General features: G+C 30.3%; 2 protein-coding genes across 2 annotated transcripts in view; one reads left to right on the top strand and one right to left on the bottom strand.

Annotated features, from left to right (window-relative positions):
* Positions 1 to 16,368, top strand: part of LOC126905442 (alpha-protein kinase 1-like) — a 44,489-nt gene extending 28,121 nt beyond the window's left edge. The window contains exons 3-4 of the mRNA XM_050685129.1: positions 13,446 to 14,477; positions 15,096 to 16,368. Of these exons, the coding sequence (XP_050541086.1) occupies positions 13,446 to 14,477; positions 15,096 to 15,793 (1,730 nt within the window). The 3' untranslated portion in view covers positions 15,794 to 16,368. The remainder of the gene's footprint in view (positions 1 to 13,445; positions 14,478 to 15,095) is intronic.
* A 2,821-nt stretch (positions 16,369 to 19,189) lies between these two features.
* On the bottom strand, positions 19,190 to 23,461 carry LOC126905561 (transmembrane protein 68). Its single transcript, XM_050685385.1, has 7 exons — positions 22,940 to 23,461; positions 22,741 to 22,879; positions 22,406 to 22,500; positions 22,000 to 22,167; positions 21,750 to 21,943; positions 21,471 to 21,674; positions 19,190 to 19,380 (listed from the first exon to the last, which is right to left on the bottom strand). The coding sequence occupies exons 1-7, from the start codon at positions 22,986 to 22,988 to the stop codon at positions 19,264 to 19,266; spliced, it is 966 nt and encodes a 321-aa protein (XP_050541342.1). The 5' UTR covers positions 22,989 to 23,461; the 3' UTR covers positions 19,190 to 19,263.
* Positions 23,462 to 23,522: the final 61 nt, after the last annotated feature.

Raw genomic sequence — 23,522 nt, forward strand, 5'->3', positions numbered from 1 at the left:
CGGTCAAGAATAAGGCGACTAAAAAACGCTCGGACAGGTACAATGACATGGAAAATGTTTAACGGGATGACTTTTTCAAAATTAAACGTCCGATTTCGTTTTTCACTGTAACCGGTCAGTATGATGTTTTTTATATATTTTAAGACGATCGAATTACAATTTTTTTTTAAATATATCATTTCACATTCATAATACGTTTCTGACAAGGTTAAAACTGTCATAAATGAATCAGACACGGATTCTTGTACGCAGCTACGGAACACAAACGATAACGGCGACCCAAACGAACAGTTTCACTGCGAGTAGATATAAAATAGTACAATTGTATAACAAAAAACATCGAGTCTCCGACTTATAAAATATTGTTTTACATTAAAATAAGTGACCATTGCAATAACAGAACTCATATACAATATTACATGAACTTTGTTTCGGAGACGAAAACAGACTGTGTCAGGCCAACGGTCAAGCGGACAACCTCCAATATGCTAATAAATTATATGACGATGTATAATTTTTGTTTTTATTTTTTTACCACAAGTATTGCCGCGTGTTCTACGTATGTCCTTGCACATGTATTTATTGGTCGCAAATCGTAATTATCATTTCGCCATAATTATGCGTGTAGGCAACCGCAAGATAGCACACAACCAGTGAACGGCCATCACTCTCGTTTGACAATCTCCCGTTGTCCGATTAAATCAGTAATAAAAATTCAATCGAAATTTATTCGATAACAGTTGAAAATTTGACAATTTAAAAACTTGCGGATAATATTTATTCGTTAAGAATCTCACGAATGTTCCATTATGTCACACTTGAATTTGAGTTTTGCTAAATGGTAAGTGAGCTAGATGAATGAATAATTGCCAAAATTAACACTGTGATACTATCAACTGGATCCAATCAAATGTATTTATTGTTATTTTTATTATTCACACACTCGGCGCATCTAAAATGTGTACAGTTATCTACAGACAAATAAATTAACATATTCAATCGTTCGCAATACTTTGTTGGAAATTTCCACTTAATCCTAAAATGAATTGGATACCTGTGTAACAATACAATAATTAATGACTGAAATGCTGATTTCTGATAACAACATGCCGTTTTCAATTTAAAAAAACCTATGGCACGGCAATTTAATTCCATTACTTTAACGCAGTCGACGTTTTATTTTTGCAAAGACGCACATCTTGGTGTTGATATTAAATTTGCTATCTGCTGCACGTTGCACCTGAAAATTGTCAATGAACAGTTATTTCTCATTCAGAGTACGTTTGCGTCTGGTTGTAGTTATCTGCTTTTGTTATCCGCTTGTTGCGTTCGGAGGTCGAAATAAATTGCTCGACTCCTTTGTGTACACATATATGTTTATATTAATGTACATATAATTCAGCACAGTTTAATGTTTATGCTACACATGCGTTTAGTAGTTGCAGACTTGTCGGCTGCAGCGTCCGATTACAGTTTTACATAACTACCTGCTCTTGTTACTCGTGTAAAACACAATAATACAATTATCACCTGCACGATGACATTATTAATTGATTTTATCCGTTAATTATGGATCGTTCGCGCGAGTACGTAGCCGAAATCAAAACTCGTTTAGCGAAATTAAATTCACCGATTAAAAAACGTTTATGTTAAAATAGTTATACCCGTACAAACCCATAACTTCTCAGCCTCCGGTCTTCTAACAATATCAATATTTTCTAATCAAAGTCGTGTTGTACTCCATCGATTAGCGTACGGATGTCTTACGGTTTCAACCGACTAGTCTTCTAAAACACACATACAGAGTACTTAAAATATAATCAAAGGATAATTATTATGTTGATAAGTTGTGTAAATTATAGACATTAGTCTGAATATTAAACATTTGGTCATTAGACCTCCGCGATAGACACCGACTGAATAATATTTTTTTTAACCAAAATTACAAACAGCAAGACTAAATAATAATAGTTAACAATGAACAATCGAGAATTACGAATTGTGTGTTTTTTTTAATTCTTTGCACACGAGGAATAAAATGCTGCAGAATCGTTTACACACTATCTTCTTACTTAAATATAAATTCATAAAGAAAAAAACAGATATATATATGAACGTAATATTAAGGACATTTACAACTTAATGTAAAATTTCACTGTAAAATTCTTACTAGGATTTAGCAAAAAAATTCCATTCAAAATGACTATTAAAATTGTCATTATCGAGTATCGATGGACATCAATAAGTACGCCCTCAGTACGAAGTCCTTTACACATAGATTTTGATAAATTTATGAGTATAATTAATTTTGGATGGTTATTTTAATCGTCTCGCGAGAGTTCAATGCAATGAACCTTTTTTTTTCTCGCTTTAACACCTTCTTACATTAATCGAGTAGAAACCGTGTGTTTGATCTGATAAGGGATTTAACTAGACCACACGAACAAGACAGTAATATAATAATTACTAACTGTATAACCTAAATAAAATTCAGTAGGAAAAATAATACTCGCGCTAACGAACGCACATCCTCGTTGTTTTACGGCTAATTATTCTTCGAGCACATAATAACAATAAGGGAACGTACATATAATTTATAAGTCGTGGGAGTTTTCTTGTGGGAACCGCATTTTCTGGGCTCCGGGTTGTGCAAAACGCAATAAGACAGAATTATTATTTTAAATATTCGTCCATTATTATTGTTATTATTTTATTACGCCATTAAAAAATATACACAGTCCTTACAAGCTTTCTTTCAAAACCAGCGAATTTCTTTTCAGTCGTTCGCTGGCCACCAACCTACCACCACACACATGAGTAGTAACGTTGAACACTTTTGGACCGTTTCAATCATCTTTTGTCCAATCGAGTAAGTCTGATCATTACTAAGTAAATAACGTTCTCCGCGCGGATTCGACTAGACCGCTTTCCGTCAACATCACTCGGGTGCGTCGCTTTTTAGGACTTGTCAGGAGTAGCCATTGGAAACAGCTATTCGACGTCGTGTCTTCCAGAGCCCATAAAATGTTATTTCATTTACATCTGTTCATAAATCGTATGTTTCACCTTTCCGTCTGTGTACCCGCCGGTGTGTGACGGACGATTCCATTTAATCGCGTTGAAAAAATATCATCTGGTCTTTTCTGAAAACTGCGCGTAACCGCAAATCGCTACATCCATTTTCGTGTACTCTTAGTGCTCCATTTACCGTTACCAACTCCGACCGGACTTCCGAAATATTAAAACGGATATGGGCTTCCTATGCGGCAATGACAATTTTTTATACGCCATCATGGCGCTTGCACGCGTTTGTAACCTATTTCGCAAACGTATTATCACCTCTAAACGTCTAAAAAGCCTACCGATTCGCATTTAGAAACGCCAGAAGTCAATGCCCTTGACAATACCAAATGCAGACGTTTTTCAAACACACTCTTTCGAGCTTCTAATTTCTTGTACGAAATAAAAAAAAAACATTTTTTTCACCAGTTCAGTAGCAAAATATCAATGGTAATCATTTTAAAAGTGCGAGTATTACTATTTTGTAAGAAGTTATCAATCACTTTGTACAACTTCAAAACAACACATTATTAATACAATTTAATTACTAGTGATTTTTTTCATGACTTTTTTTTCATTGTTCGTTGTATGTTATCAAGCAGTAACAAACCGGTTCTTTTATTTCAATGAAATGCTGTTCGATGCGATTTTTGAACTTTTTATTTGCTCGCGTAATCGAGTAGGTTATGGAAACAGACTAATTACAGTACCAAATGATTGTACTAATAATAATAACATCGTAACTCTCACCTACGTTCAAAACAAAGTTCGATATCGCAAATAAATCAATTGCTAAATGAAATTATGTAATAACATTAACAAACAAGATAAGCACTTCGTGCTGTAGAGATTGGACTTTTAACTCATGAAGATTTTTCGTGTGATACGAGGGCAGTTTAATTATATTTATCTACGTTAATTTTCCGTCGCTGCAACACGTTTTTAAAATTATTTGAACAAAACACCGATTCTCTCTAATATTATTCACGCGTACATTGTATACTATACAAATCAGGTGAAGCTTAGTATCCGTTTAAGTAAAAGTATATATTTCTCTTAATTACAATGTTATATACGATTTATATTTTTCCGTATTTGTTATTATTTTTCGACAATTCTAAACAATTATTTTTTAAAAATGTATTAATTCTTTCCTGCAACCGCAGTTTTCTATTTTTTTTTTTTGCATCTTGACAAATTTCTGTGCAAGTCATACTTGAAATTACATGGGTGGACTTTTCTTAAGTGTAGGTCAATGAACACAACAGAATGAAGACGACATATAGAAATAAAAAAATAGTTGACAATAATTGTCATTGACTTTAATCGGTCTATTCATACAGTGCACGTGGGTTTCGGGTATTGTTTTTTTTACATATACTTAAGAACAGTTAAAGCTGAATTTTGCTCCACTTTTCATAATATTTTAATTATAATAAATGAATAATTAAATACTTTAACACTTACATTTTGCGAATCACGCGGTGTTTCCCATAATATTTTAAACGTGTTATTCATTCATAATTAATTCTAGAAAAAAAATTAATTTGTATGAAAATATACATATATTGCTATACGTCCGCTCGTTTTATTTGCAATTGATATTTAATTAACTTAAAATTATGTGTGATTTCGTATTCATAGATTTAATTGATGTATGCAGATGGTGTTTATTAAATAATTAACTAGTAGTCATTATTATTTTTAAAATAGGTGTTGATATAATAAATAAAATAAAAATGTAATTGTATTAAAACATTCTCTAGGCTGACTTAACTACTTTAATCGATGAGAAAGTTTTCCGTATTTTTTCTTATAAAAATAAAAATAAATTATGATTTTCAAGTAAATGTCCTTCACTTTCATTTAACACATTTTATTTTGAGGTGATGTTGAAACCTTTATACATATACACAATTGTCATGGGCGTAGACAAGGGGTCGGTATGGGTAGGGATAGGAGGTTGGACCCCTTAATAATTTTTTTCACCTGAAAATGAAATGATTTAGTTTACACTCCATCAAATGTATATAGATCATTTATCAAATCATTTTTACGATTTGTACCAAAAATCTTATTATACAATAAAATTTAGTTATTTTCTTTGATGACATTCGATAAGTGACGTGACGTTCGTATGAAGAAAGCTCATAGCCTAATAAATATTGATTATATTTCCTCTTACTAGTGAAAAATTACCTTTGTAAATTGTCATTGACTTACTGAATATTTCGAGTAAAACCCGATTACAAGAATTTGCTACAGCAATATTTCCAAGAAATTATACGATTCACACAATAGATTGAAACATAATTATTGTTCGGCGGTTTGTTTTTTCGCTGTATGATAATAATTAAACAATGAAATCAAGAAAGCAAAATATACCTACATAGTTGTGAATATGCACTCGGTTCTCAACGGCAGTGAAACCGGGACACGGTGTTAGAAAAAAGGTAATAATAATAAACAGAAATGCTGTCTTCGCCTTTTTTATTTTGTCAACGTGTAGGTTGTGCGATAGCAATGTTTCTATACTATTCTTCTTATACTTGTTTCGAGAACTTGAAGTAAACAATAAATAACATTTGATACGGCGAAAAAAATCAATTCCTCATCGTTTTTCGAAATGCACTTGGAGACGGGGCGCGTTTCATTGAGTAATGGTTAACAGCAGCGTGGGCTTCAACTACTAAAGTATTATATTATGTCGTGTACTTATAGGCATTAGTCTATAAATACACTATGTGCAGTGATAATATGTTGGAGACGCGAGAACAAACCGGGACATCGCCTACATCGTAGAACAACAAAATAACTTCATTGTCTTATTTTCCAACTCTGCGTGAGTCGTCTTCACTCTTCTTCTATTATGCTTAAAGACGCGACTTAAAGTTACATGTCCTTTACATTGCCTGCGGCGGCAAGGAAGTCATTTAGTCATTGTCAATTGACACACATATACCGTCCTGGATCTTTGCGAATGATTGTGTGAAGTGATTCATAAACACCCCTCGTGCCGAGTCTCCGACCAGCGGAAACTGTTCATAAAACGATAAAGTCAGTGCAGAACGACTTCATTGTAAGATTTCTACAAGGGCTATAAATGCTGAAAAATAACAGTAACGAAGACACAATCTATTATTATAATAAGTACAAGATTTCCTTAAATTGTCTTTGTACTATTTAGTATCTTAATGAGTGTTGAGAATTTCAATTTCTATGCTTACACTACCATACAATTACATTCGCTTAAAATTAACTACTAATCCTATTTTGTTGACTTTTAGTCGAAACTAGTAAAAGTCTATGGAAGATTTTTATTATGAATTTATTTCTATAGTTCTTATGATTCGTGGATAATTTTTCAACTACAATAAAGACAATTTCGCAAAAAAAAAAAAACATTATTAGCCATTATAATAATTATTCAAAAAATGTATTGATGTACCTATTTATTTTAAGTAAAACAAAACACTAAATTGGACGCGATTTTAATTTATCATCTTCTTATGTAATAATATTTCTTATCATAATTTATAATCTCTAATAAATAAACTGTAGCATTACTTTCAACTATAATTATGTAATTTATATTATCTACTACTATTAAGAGCGTGTTGTATAAATCAAAAATACAATTAATAAAATATATAAATACATTTAATAGATAGGAATAATAATTAATAGATAAATTTTCAATGAGTCCTTGAATATCACTCTATTATTTAAAAATATTTGATAGTTATTCAACAGGTGTTTACTACAACTTGTGGAAATATGACTGCATGTGTCGTCTTTACATATTTCTGAAAAGTTGAAAATTTATTATCATTTTTTTTTAATTTATGATTTTAGTTATTGAAAATTATCTTCTGTGACATGTCAATGTAAATAAATGACTATTCATAACAAGACAATTTTATAACATGTTGACGTAGGTTTCGCGGTTTTCCGGTTTTCCGGTGACAGACGTAGACCACCGTCCTATTTGTTCTTGGTTAGACAAGTCTCATTACATTTTGAAGCGGTCATTATAAATTAACAGAGAAAAACAGACGTTTTACATAGTGTACATTACACTCTCGTCTTGTAATTTAAATAAATTTCCAAGCATTGTTACTCTTGAAGTAGGTGGAAGTGGTGGTTGTATTCCGGTAAAAGGGTTGGGCACTTAAGTAAACGATAATAATAATATTATCATCGTGTGGTACAACGTTATAAATGTAATTTATCATAGACGAATGAAAAAATTATATAATTTATAAACGCGGTGTAATGATAATAATAATAATAATAATATACATAAGAAAAAGCTACCCACGCCGATGACTTGAGCCATTGTTATCTTTAGCGGCGCTGAGTCGTCTTCTTCGTCTTGACTCGTTAAGATAAATAGTCAGCCGGGGCGGTTTCCTGATTTCACACGTGCTTATGTATAACTAAACAATAATCGTATTAAGACAAAATCTATGTGTCAGAGAAACTCTATGTCCTCGCGACGATTCGTTGAACGCACCAAACCGTTTCCGATTACCACTCTGCCCGTTTCATTTCCCTAGTGACATTTCTTTAGACACAACGCCAAAAGAATTCAATCGTAGTTGTAAAAAGACACTAGTGAATACTTAAAAAAATTGAACGCGGTCTAAAACGTTGTTAGAGATACAACTTCAGCGCGTCCCGTGGATAACACTCGATAATTGCAACGGTTTATCTGTTTAATACAACGAATTTAATTACTATTGAACTTGATTTTTTCTCGGTCCTAGTACTAATTGAAGTTTTGCAGACAGAAATTCGAACACTTTTAAAATATACCAGTGATTGGCCAAAATATCATAACGACATAGAGGTCACTTGTTATTTGTGTTGACTTTGGCACGCAGAATTCCGGACATTTGCAGTAATTGCGCATTGCTGTTGTCGGTATATGGTCCGTGTGTACTACCCATAATAATAATAATAATAATAATGTAAGTGTATAATGTCTATTATTAAAAATAAAACGATAAAAATTCTGCTCGTCCTCACGACTCACCCGCCCCCACGTCCTGTTCGTTGGGACCGCATTTATACCCAAGGCGCTCAAGTCCGAACTGACCCTGAGCCGTGCTCGGCGCGTAAAGTTCCACAGCCGTAATTACCGTTTAAGAGTCTTCGGTCTTGGTCGTCGCCGAGATAAAAATCTGTCGGTGAGCCGTGTTACGCGGCCGCACAACCTGTTACAGAGGCGGCGGTGGTGACGATAACGTATATTACATGTTGCTAAGGTATTACCTATTATAATGCTTTCGCAGACGCCGCTATTGCACGGGCGGGTTGTCAATTAAAATTGTTTTTTATACGTATAATGGAAGCGGCGGTTAAAACACGATACATAAAATAATATGCATCACGCTCGCTGCAATATAAATAGACCAAGTGAAATAATTCAGTCAACAATTATTATAGTAAGAGCCCTACAAAATGAGCCTACTCAACGATAAAACACCCGCTGACACGTCCACCTAGCATTGTTCGACCACACGACTTTGTTTTCCGGTTCGATTCTCCTTAGATATGGTGAAATGCTTTCTTAGCGATTCCCTTTCTACTAATTTTCTCTACGGACTACTTAATTTCAAATGCCATTTTTCAACCGAGTTTTTCTTATAACACGATTTTTACACGGACCAAAAACTTTTCTTTCTAAAGCTACCCACGACGATATTATTCAAGATTTTCATTGAAATAATTGTCAACAGTCTCCATGATCAAATTAAATATGACACTAATTCTGAAAAAACTTATATTTTCAAAGAAAACACAAGTACAATAAAAATACTATCAGGTAAAATATATTACACTTTGACGAACTCGCGTCATGCGCTTGGGTTTTTTTATATTCTACGCGTGACCACGCGAGATCTGTTATCACCTATCTTTTTCTCTAATTAAACCGTCTTAATTGAGGCGGCGCTTCGTTTGAGTTACAAAACTGATGGAACCAGCGCGTTGGTCCGCGATTAACCCAGCCAAGGAAGGCGATTTGGTGTCGCGGCAGGACCGCTCCCAGCATGCATTTTCCTCCCCGCCGGGTGGTCTTGGGGCCCTAGTGCTCGACGAGGGGTAGCCCCCTGCCGGTCGCGCTTCCAACCGCCGAAAACATTAAATGGGAACGACGAAAGGCGTTTTTGTTTTGTCGTCCATCGCCAAACATCATTAAACACTCTTTAACTCGGCCCGACGCAGTTGTTTTATCAAAACATTTCAGTCAATTTATACTTGAAGACCATAAAGGTGTTTTCGGTTACATTTTGATTAGAACGTGTTGAAATTATTGTTTTCTGTTGTTCGTTGTTCAATTGCCCATATATTTTAGAACTTTTAATCTCGCCACGTTTGTTATTACTTTACTGTTTACTCTGGCTGCGTGTTATCACAGTTTTTATACATAAAGTAAATCTTCCAATCATTTAAAAGCTTTGATGCAAATGAAGGTGCACCGATGATGATGAAACGATTTTTTTAATAATAAATCTCTCGCACTTATTATTTCCACTGAATAATAAAATAACTATACAGAAACGGGATTAAATTTATGAGAAAATTGTTGAGTAGAACAGAGAAAATTTGCTAGAACGTTTTTCTTTCGAATCCAAGTCAACAACAATTATCGAATACACTTTCAGTAATACATTTAAGCTTTTAATCATATTCATATTTCAAACGACGTCAAAAATAAATTTACTTCAATGTTCCTCATTTTACTAATGACTCATTAAAACCATCTGTTGGTCGCATAAACTTTAATATTTATTTGTATCGCCTAAAGTACTGATATTATCCTACGCGCTCCTCGAAGCACGCGAATCCCAATTAGACCGTTCTGTACAGACAACGCATTTATGCAAATTCGATAAATCACTACAAAACAACAATAAATAGGATCGTTGTGACTACGGGCTGTAAATATTTTTATTTGTAATAAATATGAGTCGGCTACGTTGATACTGAACTTAATAGGTAACTTATCCGTTGAAATAAAAACATATATTAGCCCAGTAAATGTTCATAACTTAAGATAGTTTAGACAAAAATTAATTCTGTCAGACTCGATAATATTCACTAACTTTCCCGCAGTCATCAAAGATTACAGACAGCATGCGGTGAGAGAATAATTTCATCTCATATATGAGTGCTGATAAACACCTTGTTTGGTCTGTTATATACATCCCACGGTGTCCATTATTAATGATCTGGGCGCCCGTCACATCACTTCACACCTTTACGCCAGTCATTAAACCCATCTTTTCAGTCGCTTTGTCCCTTACTCCCTCTAAAACTATCATTACTATACCCACATTAATATTACCAATAAATGTTTAAAAAACACACATTTAATAAAGTCAATTTTTTTCGTTTAGATATTTTAAATCAATTTGTTCGACCAAAGAATTTTAATATCAATCACTCACCGACACCTAATACACCATGAACAACGTTGACCCGCGTCGTCAGGTCATCTTATTGTTGTTATATTATTATTTTCATCGATTTATATAAGCGATACCAGCTAATTTATAAAAATATCCAATAAAAGGTCTTGGGATTACAGGCCCCACTTATTACGGAAAAAATCATAACATTATAAAGAACTATTTCGTCATTAAATGCAACAGAACATTACCATTGTACAAATGTTCAATATTTTAATTAAATAATCACATAAATACATTTAAATGTTCTCCGTTGTACGATTACTAGTTGATCGATCAACATCGAACATAACCTCGTGATGTGATCTTATTTCGTCAGACAAATCTGTATTTTTACTGATGTGCAATGATTGCTCTGACGGCGTTAAGGAATGTGTTGAATTGTTAGTCTTCACGTCATCCTTCTCGTAATTAAGAGCAAAATCGACGCCCAAAACGCACCGGGCGATGGCTACTACCAAACCAATTGTCCATGATAAGTATAGAGTCCATAGTATCACCTAAACAATATCGAATAGTAAATATAGACAACAATAATATGATATAAGAAGCTCAATTATAATTTTTGGTCGATCCTTTATTAATATCATGTTTGAAGACTGGTTTGTAATAGAAACTAAAACATTAGAACCGCGAAAGATAATTAATAATGTTGGAACAATACAGACATTGGGTTGTGGTAAGGGAGAAAACAATATGCAATTCATGATAGTTATTAACATTCGATGACGTTCAAAAAGTATTTTCAATTTCATGTGTTTATAGTCTATTAACCGTCTACAACGATAACGTATGATTCTTATGACGATTATCTCAGTCATATCATTAAGTAATCTTCATTACAATTTAAAATGTTCATAGTATTATTTTTAAACATATTCGTATACACACTCACTATGGACGCGTAAAAAATCATTTTCAAATTTTCATGACTAGAGAAAAAAATTCGTTTAAAAAGTATAATCCTGCTAATGACAAAAATAAATTACAAATTTTTTTGAAATTTGTCGTCAGTTGGTAATAAAAGGACACTATCTCGAAAACGTTGATACCCATTTGTGACTATTAAAGCGACGTTTAACGATTTGAACCAGTATAGCAAGTTGAACAAAATTGACCAAAAAACAAATCTCCATTGACCTAAAACAATCCTACAAAATAACTTTTAATAATTTATCGTAACAAATAAAAATTATACATTCATGTGCATTACTCGTTTCACATGTACTTTTTATTGCCATCCGATAATGATTCGGTTAATATTGAACCGCCACGACCGAATTGTATGCAAATTGGTATCCATAAAGTGGAAAAGACAAAAGACTGTATTGGGACTGAGAACCCGTTATTGCAGTATTCGTTGAGGTACCATTCTTTTTTGTCAAACTGAATTTCATATTCGCTTCTGGTTGTCTGGTGTACAATTATTACTTCATTATAGAGAAAACATTTGAAATCGGACAGTAGTAATATTCTGTAAAATATCGTGCCACCTATTAGACCCAACAAGGCAGTCACGATAGAAATGGACATTTGAGACCAGTGCCAAATGGTTGGCACTCGCTCTGCGTCTCGATCAACAACGTTAATAGCCATTAAAATATTAAAATGTCTGTTGAACACACAATACTAAATAAAATGTAGCTTTACATATGTTTTTTATCAATTACAATTATCAAATTTCTATAGAAATACAATTTTAGTGTAAATATTAATAATGAAAAAATTTTTTTTTTAATATTGAGAATAAAGTGATACTCTATTAAAATAAGTATTTTCTTATTAATGTAATTACGAATCGTAAATAGTATAGTAAATTTTAAGACATTACATTGATATTTAGACTTATAAAATTGAAATATGAAAAATACTTCCCCTTGATACCTATTTGATGTGTTTCTATTAAAATTATAATAAGTGTCAGCTGATATTTTCAGTCAAATTATTGTAATACTAAATAAATTAATGAATTCTGACTGAAGAAAACATTTTTATTTCCATTAAAAAAAGTGTTGATCAACACAATATAACATTATATTGTCATCCGTTTTGTAATTATTTTTGACTTGTTTTATTACATGAACCTCATAAATTTATGTTAAACATGTAAGATTGAGTATTATGATCATTGAGTTTTTAAAATCTTCCTGACATAATATTATGATCCTATTATGACAAAGGTAATGATAATACCCGAACAGCTTCTGGATTTATTTCCGATAACATCTTTACGACTCTCTATGGACACATCGGACGATAAACTGCACCCTTAAAATGGCTGCACATAACAATCGATCAATGACTGAGTAATTCGTGTTATGACACATTTCCGTTTTTTACCTAAGCTTCAACGGCTTAAGAGTTACTATTAAGATTTCCGATTATTAGCCATAATAAATTGCTGAAGAAAACTTAAATCTCAATGCAAGATTTATATTGGAAGGGGCGTCTCAGATGTGTATCTTTTCATTTTCATTCAAAACATTTAGAATGTGTATAAACCCACAAAATATAATAATTATGCTATTTACTACACTAGTTCTTCTTTAATATTAAGAAGTAGGTAATTCTAAATAAATAAATTATGACCTAATTAAATAAAATTCTTAAAAATAGAAAGTCATAAATCTTTTTACTTGTGGAGGTACATCGGTGTACAAATATCCTATAAATATCTTTGACTGACAAAGATCACTTAATGTTATTATACTTGACTATGATAAAGTTTTCATGTAGGTAACTTTCGTATTGTGTTTTGAGTTTATCATTTTTCTATATAATTTTATTGATTACATTGTATTTGCAAACATAGATCTTCTTTTTGCTCTTTAATCCTAGTTTAAATCCTATAATAAATTTGTAAGCTATTCGTGGTATTAATTCAAATATATTATTTTATGGTTATAGGGAAAAAATGGAGAAGTTTAACACCACAGGACCGTCGACCATTTGTGGAGGAAGCTGAACGTTTGCGAGTGATTCACATGCAAGAGCATCCTAACTATAAATATCGACCACGACGGAGGAAACATAATAAACAGAGAGCAGGATCTCCCACTTTAGCCACTTCTGCAGCCGCCAGCCAATCTCCAAACTCTAGGCGCCCCAACTCTGTGGGCCAGGTGAAGCTGGTGCAGTACCCACCCAGCTCACCATATCAGAGTTCTTCGTATTCATCGCCGGCCATGCACCAGCCGTACGCATATCAACCCTACAGTCCGTCTAAAACCACGTCCCCTTATTATCCTAACAGTGAAAGTCCTTATTCTCCAGTTAGAGTATCTGAAGTTATTACACCTGAGTCGTCACCCACTTGTAGCCCAGATCCCGAAAAGCCATCATTAACGGGAGCCGTAGAAGAAGCCGCTCCATCAGCGATTGATAACAACGGTCGAGCAACTAGTAAGACACCCACACTACCCACGCCCGAACTTTCACCGATGGAACCACCATCAAAAGATCTGCACCAGTACCGTGCCGAAGTCAAGTACGAAACTGACGACTTCGCCGGTTACTATGGTCAAAAGCAGTCAACCACCAACAGCAATCATCACCGTCAATTCAATAATAACAATAACAACCAGATACCGTCCTATCAACCTGTACCAGGTTCTATAGCTGCCATGGGAGTAGCTAAAGGTATGGTTATGATGTGCACTAATCAACGTCTGGCTTACGAAAATAACAGTATAGTTACTGGAACGTTTTATCCACCAATTGCTACTTCGCAAGATCAACAGGTATTAGGTCCCAGTTCTCAACAAATTCAACAACAACAGCAGCAGCAACAACAACAACAGCAGCAGCAGCAACAACAACAACAACAACCACCACATTATGCCAATAGACCATTTTATTCGACAAGTGGATTACACGCCAGTGGTACTGTTTATACAAGCAGCAGCCCGTCTACAATGAGACAGTCGGACGGATACCATGGTATATATTTTTCGCTACATATATGAAAAAGAAAATTATTTTTCATTTTCATTATTATCACTTGCATAGATCTTTAAAATGAATAAAACCATAGACATATAAATGCATCAACTAGGAACGATAAGCCTTTTACGAGTGTTACGTATGAAGTTGCTTCATACGAAGAGTTTTAATGAAAGACTTGCTTATTTTGCATTAATTTTATATAATAATTTGAAATTTATACATATTACATCTTAAAATAATATAATAAAAAATAAAATATCACGATAACGCAAAAAATATCTTTGGTAAATCCTCTTTTATATTAAGTCGTGTAAGCTTCAAAAATAATCACTCGTTCCTAGTTTATTCATTTTTATGTCTATGACCAATGGCGTATTGATAAGACAAATGCTAGTCAAGTTCCTTCAAGTCGTTTATTTTAATCTTTTTTAGTCATACAATTTTATCATAATATTAAACAACAACATGACTCAAATGATTCTATAATTGACTCAATACTTTTTACTGGTTGGAAATTTGTAGTCATTAATATATTACTTATATAATTGTAATAATTATATTACAATAACTTCTGAATTTGTTCTGTACTAATATTAATATTTTCTATTTCAGTAGTTGGCAACTTGCAGTTACAGGACGAGCATCACATGGCACCGTTACAACAAAACAACGACTACCATCATAGTAGCAACGGCGAGATGATGGAAATGAGCTTTATGGGTGGCAGTCACCATCAGACGCCTTCCGAATTGCTGCTGGCTAATCTGCAGCGACCCAGATCTCAGCATTCCGAAATAGAAACGGTGAGTGGCAGTAGCACTGAGATAGACCGATATTTTAAGTACATGGCTGGCCACCAACAACCAGATAACAACCACAACTATCAACAACAACAACACAACATTTTCGTTCAATCGTCACCACAACACCACCACCACCACCATCACCATCAACAACAGCAGCAACAGTACAACGCTTACTACCCGCCGCCTATACAACACTTAAACCATCAACAAACCGGAGTAGATTCTCACAATCACGTACATCACCACGGATCTTACATGCTCAATAATTGTATAAAAACAGAATTCGACGGGTATTCGACTGTCACTGCCGTAGACGGGATTGGTGGCCTCCAGCAGCATTATCCAGACATACAAAACCTTCCGGCAACAACAAATATGCAAAACGTAGCTGCAGCCGCCGCTGCCGCAGCCGCAGCTGCCGGTCAAGTGTTAACTGGTGGTAAGCCGGATGAAGACTTCAGCGTTATATTGGCAGACGTTAGAAAAACTTGTTACAGCAGCTGAAATTCCCACGAAAATTGTTAGGATTCAGTTTAAAATTTATCGACTGTGTCAAATCAAACATTTATCTAGTTATTTTCTTACAATGTAATGTTTTTTTTATTTAGTTCGAATAATATGTTATTTTCGACATGTTTAAACGAACAACAAAACTATGTTAAACGTACAAGCATAACGTTTTCCATTTCTGTGATTTTTTATTGTAATCGTACATGCAATGTAATGGTTAAAGTTAAATTGGACAAAATTAATAATTTTTATTTAGTTAGATAAAATAAAAACAGGGTTTTAAACATTGTTTATAGTTACGAGATAAAAAAGTAAGATAATTACTTATATTATTCAATGCAAAACTATACAAAACACTGTGCAATAATACGAACTTTTAGTATAATGTAACTATGTTACTATCGAATATTTTTGTTGTAAATATAATCATAATTCATGGATTTTATTATATAATTGTACCTAATGTGCAAATAAAATTGTTGGCTTTTGTAATTATTTTATTTCGTTATTCATTGTAAATGTGTTTTTTATTATTTAAATTTGTAATGCCTAATTTTTAAATGAACATTATACATTCGCACAATTTAAACTTGACTTTTTATTGTTATAAACTAAGATCTCCAGGTTGCTATGAGTTAAAAATTAAACAATTTCTTATAAATTTGTATAATATTACGATAACTTATTTGAAGTTATAATAAGTATACTATTTTTTAAAAATCGAACAATTGAAAATTCAAAATATTCCTTGTACTTTTTAAAAGATAAATATTTTCATCATCATTTTACACCATAAAAAAATATTAATCGTTTTTTAGTTAATAATATTTAATACGTTACCATAATTGATTGGTTTTAATCAATTTTTATTAATCAAATTGGTTTTATTAACTCGTCGGAGATAAAATTCATATCCTCGAATAGTTCAAAATAAAAATATGATAATTTCAGTGAAAAGCTAAACAAAAAAAGTAAAAATTACCAATAAAACCGTATGCAAAAAATTAAATAAAATATTTGTCATATGAAACTGTCAAGTTAAATCGCTGTGTTAGTTTCATGATCGTTGTTGAAATATTATTATTATCGTTATTACGCGCATCTCTTGTAACAACTAACCACATCCATGTACCTAAAGATACACAGAACACAGTTGTGATTAAAATGTCTGGTCATATTATGATGATCGTGTGTGGTATATACCGCGATGGACTTCCAGATATCAAAAACGACCGGCACAATCATTTATTATATTATTAATACGATCTTATCGGTTTTAGAAACGTTGCACGGGGCCAAAGATTATTAGCGTCTCGAGGTGGACCGTAGTCGAACCCATTCACGAAAAATCGTTGTCGTCCTCGTGTACCGAGTGTGGGCGTACACAATAAAATAATAGTTCTACACATATATTTTTTTTCTGTAAATTTTGTTTTCTAAAAAAAGTATCTTCAACAATAATATAACAAACATCTACGGAAACAAAATCTAATTAAATTGTTCGCTTCACCAGGGTTTTCTTTGATAACAATTCTAGTTCATTTCACCGAATATGCTGTTTAAAACGACCATTATACGTTTATACCTTGATTTCGCAATATTTAAATACACATAGTTAAAAAATTAATGTTATGACTGTATTAAATGTTCTAAGATTTTGTCGTTTAAAATTAATTTATGACATTTGGTTAAATTTATTTATTTTTTCACCGACATACGTTTTTCTTTCATAGTTAAATTAATTCGAGTTAATTATACTGTCACCATCTTCAAACACTTCGCTGATTTTATTTTTATATAAAATATGAACATTGTCAGCCGAAAAATAAAAAAAGATAATCAATAGGTATAATACAGCATATTATAAAATGTTTATTTTTGTCTTTACAGTGTTCAAAAAGTAGGAAACGGTTGCAAACAATGAGAACAAAAGAAGTCCGTTTCCTTACTTACTAGACACTTATATAATGTACATTTGTAATTTAAAAACTATAAAGGCTAAAAGATTTAAATCTCCCAATGGATCGTGCCAAATACAATTTTAGGTGAATATATATTTTTTTTTTACATTAGCTCTTGAAAAAAATGTTATTTTCTTTAAGTTATAAAAATTTGTTTATAATAATTTAATATTATATTAAGTTATATATATTATTAAGTTATAATAATTTATTGAATGAAGCTAAGAATTACAATTAAATATTAGCTTATAATTTAGTAATTTTTAGTTATTAATTAAACAAATTTAAAACACCTAAAAATCTATTTTATTAAAATATAATGAATCACTCAGTTTTATCTTGACATTGGGTCTATACTATGATAAAAGTCAAATTTGTAAGGAGTTGTAGTAATAAAATATCTCAATTATAATTTTCTTCAAAATAAAATTTGGTATAATCATATAAAAATACTAAAATAAAGTATTTTACCTTACAGGCTTGCAAACATTAAACAAAATTTTACATTGTAATGACATCTGGTAGACAACAAAAATTAAAAAAAAATTTATTTGTATATATTTTAACAAGACAAGATAAAATATTACATAAATAACTTCCATAAAACAATAATATAAATTAACATTTTAAAATATTTATAAAGTAACACTTTGCAAATAAAATACATTTTGAAATTGAACAGGGGTATTTATGTAAGGAATTTGTAATTAGGAAAAGTTAAAAAATACATCACAAACAGCATAAATTAATCATTAAATAAATATTAACATTTAATAATTTGTTCTTAAAATTTAGTTCTATATCAAATGTTTTATTTAAAATACCTAACAAATTAGCAATAAGAAATTGGACACCATAAACCAAACTAGGTTGTTTTGATAAACAAAATACTTTTAAGTAAATCTTATGGAACTTATAAATTTCTTAATAGTCATTATTACAAATTAAAAAATTACACTTACTCTAATCTATACAGAGACTTGGTTAACATTCTAATATCTTTTTATGATACATTCATTGTTGTGCATTGTTTACGAAAGGTATTTTTTTTAAATCATTTATTAATTATAATTAGAATTATTTATTGAAAGTATAAATTTTGAAGATATATTTATACACTTTAAATTCAAATTTAATATAAAAACTATGTTTAGTGTACTATTTTGAAAAATAATTCTTAATCTTTAATCGAAAAAAATAATATATTAATTATAAAAAATTATTAGAAATGTTGATAAAAATTGTTACATCTAATAAGAATTTTTTTTATAGAATAATATATTAATTATAATATAATGAAATGTATGTAATATATATTTTTAATAATAGTATTGCACATTAAGAAATTTTTCAACTAGGGTACAATTAATTTTATTATATTTGATTAATTTAAAAAATATATACATAAGTTTAATTAAAAAACACAGTATAATAAAGAAATAAGTCTCAATGTATTAATACTTTTTATAATGTTTGAACATTGTCATAAAGTAAAAAGTTATGTCAAATTTTTTTTTTTGAATAATTTGATGGAGTATAAAAACGTTCTAATAAACCTCTTAATATATTTCCAGGAACTCGTTGATGTTGTTTTATTAGTTCTTCTATAGCAATGGCTACCTTAAATATTTAAATAACTTTAGTTTCATGAACATATCAAACATATAAGAAATTTATAGTAGCATATAAATATGTAAATAATGTTATATTCTGGCATTGCAAAATAGCAAGAAATGCCATGTTGTTTTTCCGTTTTCTATAATACAAAATTTAAGTTGCTTTGTTGAAAGAAAGTTAAACATTTAAGAAAAAAAACTATACAATAATTTAAAATTTATATTTACAATTAGAATATATTTTTTATTTTTAAAAATCATACTTCTTTCTTTCAAAAATTAATGAAAACTATGTAATTGAACCTGTATACAATTAGTAAATTTGATCTTAATATTATTGAAAATGTGTCAACTTAAGAAAAGGGAACATCACTTGATATTACTTCTAAAATATAAACTTATATTATGATTAAATAGTTATAATAACAATAAAAGGCATAAATTTTTTGAATCTTAGTAGTAATATATGAGTGGGTATCCTGGGAGCGTATAACATAGGGCTTTTATTTATTTCCAAAATTCGGAGGATTTTGAAATAACTCTACAGGGGTCCAAAATATAAATAAATTATACCTGCAAAATTCTCATAAAAATTTTCAAATCACTAGGCTATTCCTAAAAAGTCATATTTTTCTTCGAAATAACTCTTATTACTATTTTTGAGTTCCATATTATTTTGTGTAGCAATTTTAAATTAACTTGTTGAAAATTATCCATATTGAGTCAATTACTTTTGTATAAATATGTAGCACTTTTATTGTGCAGGAGTGTAAGAGTCGGCTATCGTTATTCAGTAGGTATATTATCTGTGTAATCGTATCGTCCGTGACACAAGAACAAAGTTTATTAGTATTATTAATCCTTTGTCATCAAAAACTGTACAACTGGAAAAAAATGTTATAACCAACAACTTTGTTATAAGTATGGTCATAGCATTTTTAATTTTTCTCTAATATTGCTCATGTGTACAAATTTACAATCTATAAATTGTGATTTAACTGAAGCAATGGAATATATTGATTTTGTGTTACACGAAGTTCACAATATGCAAAATAATATAGATATAACATTTTCCAAAATTTCTTTAAAAAAGCAAATGATCTCATTATATTAATTGATAATGAAGAAGGTATAAAAGTACCATGGTTTGTTGGACATCAAAAACATAAATTTAATTTAACTACAAATTTACCTGAAGAAAATTATTGTATTACTATAGTTATTCCTTTCTCGGATAACTTTATTGAACAATTTTAAACTTTAATCATCTAGACATAGTGCAACCTCTCTACTCCCGAAAATTACATCCAGCTGCAGTTAATATATATATAAATATTAAAATAAATACAGTTTAATAAATTAAATTATAGAATGTGGATTTTTTTAATTAAAAGTAGTACTTTGAGCAATATAATAATAATAGTAAGAACGAGCTGTATGGTTATATTAATGAAAAAATAACATTGGGAATGTCAATGCAAACATACCAAGCACTTATTTATAAAGCATTTAATATAAACCATGAGTTAATTGACTGGAAAATTTCAAATAATTTAAGGTTTGAATTTTTAGTCGATTCCTAGAGTTGATATCATAGTTCAATACTAGAGGAATCAATTATGTGTATAGTTTATTAGTTTATGCAGAGTGATACCTCACATCACCTAAGAAAATTACCCTGTATGTACATTGCAAAAAAATATTTCTTTTAGAACTAACATTTTCTTTATGTATAACTTAGGTGAATTTAAATAGCTCAAACTCAATAAAAGTTGCACAAAGTATCAAAATGTGTACATTTTTAATATATTTATTTTAATTTTCTTATTTTATCAGTTAACACATTACTATAGAAATAATGTTGATCATCTTTTTATAATATCTGAAAATTTCACCAATGATTCATTGTTTAATAATCATTTGTTTCAGAAAAATTCCTTCTTCTCATTATGAAGAAAAATATATTCAACACTTAAAAAAGATTTAAATTGCATTATTCAAAGATAATTATAAAAATGTTTAACATATTTTATTATTAAAACCCTGAATTTGTTGTATTCTTAACTTAATATATTTAATTAGGATGATAATTACTTTTTTTTGTAATTCTTCTGCTGATAAATGTGGATCATATGGAATAGGTTTTCCTATATGAGTTCGCAGTTTTACAGGAAACCATCCATAAATAGGTACAATTGGTAGTCTCGTCCATAAGTATAATCGTAACCAGAATCTACGTCCAATACCTATAGAACGAAAAGCTTCTCGAAGATTTTGAGTAAAAACAGGTATAATAGGCTAGATATACATAAAAATTAGTATAGTATAACTAAATTAATACATTAAAATTAAAGTTTATATCAATTAACTCACAACTTTGGCGTCTATAGCAACTTTAGCAAATCCTATACGTTTTTTCCACATTAGTCTATAATATCTATCTCCAAATTGAGCTTCATAAACACCACCTGGTGAAATTGCTAGAAGATTATTTTCTTTTAAAACTTGAGAGCAAGTTTGAATTGTACCAGGAATAACTTTTAAAGGCTCTGATATAATTGACCATCCTAAAATTTTCCTTTTTTTTAATAATCTAGTTAAAATATATTTAAAGTATATTTACCAGGCAATTTAAATAAAAAGTGATCAGCTACAGTGTGAACTAATTTTGCCTTCATTAAATATATCCTTGCAATTAAGTAATACAAATCGATAGGTATAGCACCATGATAGTAAACTAACAATGCAGGACTGTCAATTGGTACATTTTCTAAGCCGTTAACTTCATATCCTTTAAAATAAAAATTTTTATTCATTTAAACTGGTGAGTTTATTTTAAATTTTACATTATTTAGCTTAAGGATTAGTTTAAGATATTATTAACACATGCTTACATTTATTATTTTAGAAATAAATTATGTAATATTATCTTAATACTTTAATTAAAACTATGATATAAAACTTAATGTATTATAAACAATTTTTATTTTAAATTTTTTATTATTTACAAAATATATATAAAAATATACCATGCCAAATCCATCCATGAGCATCCCAAAATGCAGATACAGTATGCAATGCACCATCCCAAAAGTTATTTTCATAGGCATTAATAAGTCTTTCCCTAAAGAAAACATTTTGTTTTTAGAGTATAAATTGATTTTAAAATTATTTAAAAGGAATACCAAGAATAACAAAATTAAAGAAATAAATTAAATCCAGTATATCATAGGTAAATCATGACATTCAAAATATATAGAATTACTACTGTTGTATTTTAAAAAATTGATTGAATAATATTGAAGACATGTTATTTATGTTATGATCTTACATACATAGAAATATTAAATAATGTAGACTGTACCTGTGCAATTTATATATATATAAAATAACTCCAGTTATATAGAATAATAATACTATGGTAAGAGGCAAGAGAAATGTAACAATCAATGGCCATAAAAGCCATGTCATCCAGAGCCATAAGTCCATATCAACTCCATGTACTAAAAAACAATAGTTATAATTTGTTAATTAAATATTAAAGATATAAGAATGTTACTAACCTGTGAATAAGGATGTATCGTTGAAAAAATTTCCAAGAAATGACATCATTTTATAATATGAATTAAATATTACATTAGATTATAAAAAAAGATTTTTAATATGATTTGCTAGTAAAACGTCTATTATTCTTTTTAAATTTTTAAGATAAATCAACATTTTTTTTAATATTTTGTAAGATAATTTATTAATAATAATGCATCTAAATTTTATTTTCAAATTTCAATAATGTGAATAATTAGCTTACACACTATTTGTTTTTTTTTTCATATTTTTCTAAGTCTATTATGGCAAAAATCTTACAAGCATATTCATAGATGAGATCAAAGGAAAAGTCTAAAATAAAACAAAAACTACAAGTAAATTTATCAAGTGTTCTATAAGAATTTCACTGTATCTTAATATAACGATAATTAAAATTTTCGAAGTTAATGGAAGCCACCTGCCACCAAAGCACCTGTTATCTAACAGTAAAGCAGCTGATGTTACACAGTCAATGTCGAACAGCTTATTAAACTTAACAAAATAGTGATTTTGAGATGATACATATTATTTAATACAATAATTAGAGAAGTCTTTATGATC

This window comes from Daktulosphaira vitifoliae, unplaced genomic scaffold (genome assembly GCF_025091365.1).
Source record: "Daktulosphaira vitifoliae isolate Bord-2020 unplaced genomic scaffold, ASM2509136v1 Scaffold_1, whole genome shotgun sequence".
NCBI classification, from domain to species: Eukaryota; Metazoa; Arthropoda; class Insecta; order Hemiptera; family Phylloxeridae; genus Daktulosphaira; species Daktulosphaira vitifoliae.

Bases quoted from the DNA above. Each gene is read 5' to 3' on its own strand.
- LOC126905561 (XM_050685385.1), bottom strand. From the start codon at position 22,988: ATGATGTCATTTCTTGGAAATTTTTTCAACGATACATCCTTATTCACA. The intron at 21,944-21,999 runs GTAAATATACTT...GGAAAATTTTAG, and splicing joins CTTTTTATTTAAATTGCCTG to GATGGTCAATTATATCAGAG. The intron at 21,675-21,749 runs GTGAGTTAATTG...ATGTATATCTAG, and splicing joins TTGCTATAGACGCCAAAGTT to CCTATTATACCTGTTTTTAC.